This window comes from Ictalurus punctatus, chromosome 3, assembly GCF_001660625.3.
Source record: "Ictalurus punctatus breed USDA103 chromosome 3, Coco_2.0, whole genome shotgun sequence".
Taxonomy (NCBI): domain Eukaryota; kingdom Metazoa; phylum Chordata; class Actinopteri; order Siluriformes; family Ictaluridae; genus Ictalurus; species Ictalurus punctatus.
This window is the reverse complement of record NC_030418.2, coordinates 17,312,206-17,320,421: the sequence shown is the minus strand read 5'-3', so window position 1 is coordinate 17,320,421 and position 8,216 is coordinate 17,312,206. Positions and strand designations below refer to the sequence as shown.

The 8,216-nt window shown below is 38.5% G+C and overlaps 1 protein-coding gene across 3 annotated transcripts; it reads left to right on the top strand.

Moving 5' to 3' along the window:
- The first annotated feature begins 2,721 nt into the window (after positions 1 to 2,721).
- LOC128632728 (DNA replication complex GINS protein PSF1) lies at positions 2,722 to 7,912 on the top strand. 3 transcript variants are annotated; one of them, XM_053679699.1, is made up of 7 exons: positions 2,722 to 3,254; positions 5,519 to 5,583; positions 5,714 to 5,812; positions 5,887 to 5,977; positions 6,871 to 6,987; positions 7,389 to 7,463; positions 7,564 to 7,912. In XM_053679699.1, the coding sequence occupies exons 1-7, from the start codon at positions 3,180 to 3,182 to the stop codon at positions 7,630 to 7,632; spliced, it is 591 nt and encodes a 196-aa protein (XP_053535674.1). In that variant the 5' UTR covers positions 2,722 to 3,179; the 3' UTR covers positions 7,633 to 7,912. The 3 variants fall into 3 exon arrangements, with proteins under 3 accessions (XP_053535674.1, XP_053535676.1, XP_053535675.1); XM_053679701.1 differs by having other exon boundaries at positions 2,778 to 3,069; XM_053679700.1 differs by lacking the exon at positions 2,722 to 3,254 and adding an exon at positions 3,283 to 3,832.
- The last annotated feature ends 304 nt before the right edge of the window (positions 7,913 to 8,216 follow it).

Here is an 8,216-nt window from a genome sequence, read left to right as displayed (position 1 = left end):
CGGGGAAGTTAAACATCATCACGCCAAACAGGAAAAAAACTTTAGAGATAAACTGGTTCAGGAATGCTGTGCACAGTTTCCAAAAAATGTGGATTAAGATTCATCCACAGAGTAAATCTGAATTATGGAAAATGTTTTTAAATAAAGTTTGGAAAAGTTGTCGGAAGCTTGGTGATCGTGACGTTGAAGTCGAGCGACCGTGGTGTAGTTCTCTTATAGAGTACGGTTAGATTTTTATTTCTGGCGATTGTATTTAGGCTTCAAACTTCATAAAAGTTGTTAACTTTGTTAAAGTGTGTTAATTTGTGAAAATTATCTTAATAGAGAAAACGTGTTAGTATTGTAAACTTTTGTAGGTCACAGAGCTTATTTTTTGTGATAATCCAAAAGCCAATGGGAAAATCCTTCTGGGTATTTTGTCGAGGGAACCATTGTGATGCCTATTTCCGGGTTCCTGGACAAAATGACGTCATCCCTGCATCACCCTATTGGCAGACTGTTCAATATGGTATGGAATACAGGAAAGATTCCACTAACATGGAAACAGGCAGTTATAGTTCCAATACTCAAACCTGGAAAAGACCCGTCAAAGATCCAGAAAACTATAGACCCATAGCATTAAAGTCACAGTTAGGCAAAACTATGGAGAGGATGGTAACAGATAGATTAGATCACTATATAGAAAGTAAAGTGCTCCTTTCACCGTATCAGTCAGGATTTAGGTATGCAGTGGAAAATGGTACCCCACAAGGCAGTGTATGTAGCCCAATACTGTTTGATATTATGATTAATGACATATTTGATCAGGTTGGAGAAAATATAGGAAAGTCGCTTTATGCGGATGATGGGGCACTCTGGGTTAGGATCGAAATATAGAATATTTAAGAAAGAAAATGTAACATACAATAGGGAAAGTAGAACAGTGGGCAAATGAATGGGGATTTAAACTATCAATTTCAAAATCACAAGGTATATGTTTCTCTAAACATCATAAAATTGTACCACTTAAATTATATGGGCTAGATCTTGAACAGGTCAAGGCTTATTAGGAATGCTTTTTGATGAGAAGCTGACCTGGGGTCCACATATTGATAAAATTAAAAACAAATGTAAACAGATTAATAATGCCCTGAGATGTCTGTCAGAGTGAGACTGGGGAGCAAGTAGGGTATCGCTCATAAATACAAATCAGGCTCTTATGAGGGCCGCCTTTGATTATGGCTGCCTAGCATATATGTCGGTATCACAATCAAATCTTAAAAAGCTTGATGTGGAACAGGCACAAGCACTCCGGATATGTTCTAGTGCATTTAAATCATCACCAATGACTGCATTACAGGTTGAGACAGGAGAGATGCCGTTGTACATCAGGAGGGTTAAGATCATGCTGGCATATTGGGTAAATCTAAAAGGGCATAGCAGGGTGCACCCCACGAAAGCCATCTTACAAGAATGCTCAGAGTTTTATAGGACTAACCTTAATAGCTTTGGATGGTTAGGAAATGCAAAGGCACAAAATGCAGGTCTCAGTCAGCTATAAGTAAACCCCATTGTGACGATATCAATTGTACCACCATTGAGATTCATAAAACCATCTGCAGATACAAGATTACAACAAATATTAAAAGAGAATTCTAAAATAGCACCACAAGGGATAATAACTCAAAACTATATGGACCAATATCAGGATAAGTTACTCATATATACAGATGGGTCAAAACAGCCTGAGACAGGCCACACTGGTGCAGCTTTTTTCATTCCCCGGTATGAAGTAACAGTCAAAAAAAGGGAGACTGATCATTTATCAGTGTACACTGTAGAATTATTAGGAGTCCTTTGGCACTTGCAGTGGTTGAAAAAAAATCATCAGAGCCAAGATGTCGCTATAGCTTCTGACAGTCTATCAGCACTATCAAGCATACAGTCTGGGAAAACATCATGCAGACAAGACATTGTTTACCAAATACTTTATCTGCTTCTCATACTTCATGCTAAGGGGCTGAGTGTTTCCTTCTTCTGGGTTCCTGCACATGTAGGGATAGAAGGGAATGACATTGTGGATGTACTGGCAAAAAGATCGATAAAACATGAAACAGTTGATATACAAGTACCATTAAGTAGAGCAGAGATCAAAACCATTATAAGGGACACGCGCATAAAATATGGCAGGAATACTGGGACACAGCTGACACCGGACGACACCTATATACTATACAAAAACAAGTAGGCATGAGTGTGAGGCAGGGCAGAAACCCAAAGGAAGAGATGATAATTATGCGTCTTAGAATAGGTCATGCTGGCTTAAATCTAGCATTAAACAGAATAGGAAAACACTCCAGTGGACTCTGCACACACTGTAGTACACAAGAGACGGTGAAACACATTCTGTTAGTCTGCAAAAGGTATGAGGAGGAAAGAACTGAGCTAGAGATGCAGATTGGAAAACAAAACATGACACTAGTGAACTTTCTGGGGAAAACATCTGGGAAAATGCACCAACCCCTGATAGACTATCTAAAAAATACTGGGATAAGTGGGAGACTTTAGTAATCTAGTAGGAATATCTAGTATATCGTTATTTATCTCTTTATTTTCTTTTATTTATGTATTATTATTAGTAGTAGTAGTTATTTTTTTATTTTTTTTATTTTTTTCCTGCGAATCTACTGCCCACACTCCAGTCCAGTAGGTGGCGGTAATGCACCTTTAGTGGTTTGCCATTAAAACAAAAAGTAGAAGAAGCTCACCCTATTGGCTGTTTGCTGCAAACGATATGGCTTTTGTGTGCACGCTGAGTAAACCTTGATCCAATGTTAAATCCGGGTTGACTAAGAAAGTTGATAACCAATGTTATGAAATCTGTTAACCTTAAATCACCCGGGTTGGATTTGTTTGGTTTTGTTAACTCAAAACTTACTCTGCAACTCTGAGTTTGTTCAGCTCGCTTGGTGAAACAGGTCTGCGGTCAGCTGTGTTTGCTTTATCCCTCTAGGCTTTCCGTACTTCTACGGTCACGTGGTGCAAACAACACATTCTGCCGCGAAAACTGGCTCTTGTCGTGCGCTCGCTGTACGTGTACTAATACGAGGTTTTATAACAAGAAAACATAACAGCACATCAGAGAACATATTTATTTGCTTGTTTTTTAGTGGATAAATTCGGCAAAGAGCTGCTTAATAATGTTTTGCGAAAAGGCAGTTGAACTTGTAAGGGAACTTCACCGGATGAGTGATGGCCAGTTACCTGCTTTTAACGTATGTACCTCGCTGTTATTATTTAACCTTTAGCTTCCTAACATCACCGCTGGCTTAGCAGGCACGACTGAGCACATGTTAACTAAATACGGACTTATCAACTACTAATGCAGCTACAACGTTTGTTTTTCAAGTTTTGCCCTAGCACATTACATTTCACCATGTAACTGCAGAAATTGTGCAGCTCTAGCTTAAGGACTCATCGCAACCAAAAACTTCTAACCATTTCTCACTCGTAGCTAACAGTCCACACAAGCCTTGGGGGGCCTTGGTCTAATGTTAATGCAATTTAGGGGCATTTCAGTGGAAAGTAGCTACTGCATTCAATCTGCCTGAAGCCACACACTAATTTACATATTTATTGAATCATCATGATCGTCACTTTATGAAACTCTGTATGGAGTTTCTTTGTGATTGATGCTGTTAAAAAAAATCTTGATTTTGCTGCAGCTTTTCCCCCCTACAATTTGCTGAGTCGTTTTGTAGAAAACTACTTAAATTAGCAAAATTGCAGTGATTGTTGGTAAATGACAGCTGTATTCGTGTTCGACACAAATCAAAGAAGGCTTTGGCTGAATGTGAGTGATGACGTCACATGATGTGTCTTTTTGTATGAATAATTGCCAGCTCCTCTGAATATTAAGGCATTTGCTTGATTTTGCGTTAATTTCTGTGATCGCAATATCCTGGAGGGACTGACTACCCAGTCATGGGTATCTATAAGCTCAAAATTTTGTGACAAACGTTTCTTGACTCAAACAACTGTGGGACAAACAGTGTTAATCAGTGACTATGTTTACATGGACAGCAATAATCTAATTATTTACCTTATTCTGAATAAGACAGTATTGTGATTAAGGTATTTACATGAGTCGCTTTTAGAATATTCCTTTCATGTTCCTGTTTTACATGTTATAGAACATAGATCAATTAACGGCACACGTCATTACGTCCACACGCCATCCAACATTACCTCCAGAATTTCACGTATCGACATACAGTTCGTCTTCGTTATGGTACCATATATAGTTTTGGGTGTTTTTATTTTTAATTTCTGAAAAGCTTAAAGTGCAGTTAATTATTTCTCATGCTAGACGTGAAAATAGACGACTGCTTGTAGCCGTGGGCTGCGTCCGAAACCACATACTTAACTTGGTTTCGGACGCAGCCGTGTTTTCTTGTTTGTCGTCAAACGGTTGAGCACTGCCGTGTGTGTATGTGTCCTGTCGCAAAATGCGGTAAAAAATCCCGCACAACATTAATAGTGTGATTGTTAAATTTCCAAGTATCTCAGGAATCTCACATTATGTCTTCAGATCTCCGTCAGCCTTTTCAGCCTGTTTTACAATTACTTCTATTAAGTTTTAGTTCTGTGCTTAGAAAGTGTGGCTTTCCTCAGAGCGTTTCAGATCGATCTGGGGAGTATAAGATGAACACACACTGACACATTCATGCTCACAGAGACATTCCAGTTTATTCATGTAAAACAAGTATTTATACACGTTGATAACAACAGTGCGTGGACGGTTTCTACTGGTGCAGGTGCCAGACAGATAGACAAAACACACAGCACACAGGGTCCTACTACAAAATAAGTCTACTATAATAAAGATGGCAGGTGATCAGCTTATTCAAAGAGGTAATTAAATGTATATATTCATCATAGGTATTTGATAGCACAGAGACACACAAACAGAAACTATAACCCAGTATTCCCCGTATCCAAGGTGTCTTAATTGCAGTTCATAATATAAGAGAATTTCTTTTCAGTGATTAAGGTGTGTACATGTCTGTAATGCACGATGATAACGCGACTAAAACAGAAATACTCCACATGTCTTAATTCGATTTGGGTTTACTTCAAGTATGACTTTAGTCGAATTAAGGTCATCAATAATTGCTGTTTACATGGTAGTTTCTTAAACAGAGTATTGTCTTAATCGGGTTAATATTGGATTATTGTTGTCTATGTAAACGCACTGAGTGATTGGACGTTGGGAACAATGGTTCTTGCAAGTGCAACTCAGTCAGTTGAGGAAACCTGCTCTCTTAACTCATGTAACCAGCTCTGATGTGCAGCTGTGCTGTGAGCTGGAGAGCCCTATCCAGTTCAGGACAGTGATGAATTCACAAAGTTAAACTGGTAACATTGAATGCGATTAAGTCTTTAGGACTGACCCAAATTAGCGCACCTTGTGAAATAAATTGTGGTTTAAGCTTGTCTCAATGCACACTTAATCAACTCAAGAGTCGTGTCTCAACAGGAGGATGGCATTCGACAAGTGCTTGAAGAAATGAAAGCTTTATACGAGCAAAACCAAAGTGATGTGTAAGAATTTAACCATATTCTCATATTATAGCAACTATTCATAGCTCTCCAATAAACAGTTTCTCATGATCTAAAATAGCACCACAGTCTTGCGTTTGACGTCGCTTCTCTTCTTAATTTTTATTGAAAGGAATGAAGCCAAGACTGAGGGCAAAACTGAACTAATACCAACCATCAAGTTTCGTCACTGCAGCTTGTTGAGGAACCAGCGCTGTACTGCAGCCTACCTGTAAGTCATTTATCTTAACATCCTGTATATCCAAACTCATGATTTCCTCTTACCCACCTCTCCTGTTTCCGCAGTTATGACCGGCTCCTGCGAATCCGTGCTCTCAGATGGGAGTATGGAAGTGTGTTGCCCACAACAATTCGGTTCCACATGTGTGCAGAGGAGGTGTGATACATTTTTAATACTGGTTGTATCAGGGTTGTATCCCAGTACTTTAGTCAATGTCTCCTACATCTGTTAACTCACGTTCCCAACCCTGGTCCTGGTGTACCCCCTGCCCTACTCATATTAGTGTTTTCTCTGCTCCCAACACACCTGATCCAATTAATCAGGTGATGACCTTGATGAGTTAGCATGGATGACTTGGAGCAAGGAAAACATAAACATGCTGGACAGGGAATAGTCCAGGACCAGCGTTGGGAACCTGTGTGTTAACTCATTAGCTGAAAATTGATCTAATGCATCAATTCTTCAAATGTGATCAGAGGAATAAAAATAAAGGTAGGCTGGTTGGTGGGAGGTAAAGAGTACTGTACTGGGGGATGGAGAAGTATTGTACTGGAAAAAAGAATACTAAGTGTATAATATTAAATTTAAAAACAAGGGCTATAAATGAAAACTCTTGGCTCTCAGATGTGCTTGTATATTAATAAAATATGCTCAGGTGTGTAGAGTGGTGTAAATGCTAGAACATCAACTTAAACATTGATTTAGTCATAGGATGTACAAGTACATTAATGTTCTGATTGAAGTTAATTTAGTAATCACACTGTGTATATTCAGATCCATTATGGCCAGTGACTGGCAATACAGTTGTGCAGCAAGTCCTCAATAATCAACATCACTTTAAAGTAGGGCTGTCTCTTTTGGCAAATATGTTTACTGCTGAATCTTCTCATCACCCCATTATTGCATTCCTCACATCCTAAGTGAAAACATAAGGTAGAGATGCAAGGAGGACGAAGAGGCACAATTAATGAAATCAGGAACACCCCGGGTTTGTTCCTGATTTTCCTGTTTTGAACTTTGGATAATTGCTTTTTTCAATCACCTGCTAGTTGGAGTGGTTTAATCAGTACAAGAAGTCACTGGCCACATATATGAGGTCACTTGGAGGAGAGGAGGGTCTGGACATAACACAAGACATGAAACCCCCTAAGAGCCTGTATATTGAGGTGAGTTATGTAAGGGATCATCCACGGGTAAAAGTGTACATTACACGATGCTGGAGGCAAAGAACCACCTGATGCAAAGCGGAGCATTAAAATAGTGTAACGCACACCTAGCCTTGAATGATCCCGCTTATACCAGTTAAATCTGTCATTGATGTTTACAGTGCAAAATTTGACTGATAGGATAAAATTATTAGTTTCTTTATATATGGGTCATTAGATCTAGAATTCAGCCTGCTCTAAATCATGCACAGAGAAAGTAGTATGATAAGATTAGATTTATTGGTAGAAGTATCAAATAAATGAGTCATGGTTGTAATAAACATGTTTCTGATCATGCCTTAATAATTACTACACACTTTTGGTGTTGATCCACCTTTCTCCTCTTCCCTGTCTCTTTTCAGGTGCGCTGCTTGAAGGATCATGGGGAGTTTGAAATCGATGATGGAACAGTTATTCTCTTAAAGAAGAATAGCCAGGTATTAAGACTGATCTTACATTTGTTCATTCATATATTTTTTAAAAAGTCAGATTACGTGTTGCCCGTTGCATTTACACGCCACTCTTTTGTCTTCACAGCATTTTCTGCCCCGATGGAAGTGTGAGCAGCTGATTCGGCAGGGAGTACTGGAACACGTCATTTCTTAACATGACCTTTTTCGCGGGTTTTGATAGTTAATAACTATAAATTAACATTTGTGTCTGTCAATTACATGAATTTCAGTAATTCAAAGAATTTATCAAAGCAGTGTCCACTTGTTTTGCTGCATGAAATTTTACTGTCAAACTGTACAGTGATTTCATGTGTACATCATCTATATCACACTGCTGCTATGGCTTAAGCAGGTCCATTTTTCTTTTTTGAATAAATGCTGTGAAGGTGATGATACAGTTGAGAATAATCAATAAAATTACAGCTTTTGCAAAACTGTCAGCACAATTTATGAACATCACAGTGGATTGAACAGTAGTGTAGCATGATTGTGCAAATTTAAGGATAGCCTGTGAATCAAAAAATGTACATGTGAAGAATACTGTGCTTTGAGTTGATACTTCTAAATAGTCAAACACCTTTCAAACGTTTTTTTTTTTTTATTTAGAATGAATATTTACCATATACAGTCCATAATGTTTAGACATTAGTCCATAATTTGGACATTTTCACTTAGGGGTGTACTCACTTTTGTTGCTAGCGGTTTAGACATTAATGGCTGTGTGTTGAGTTATTTTGA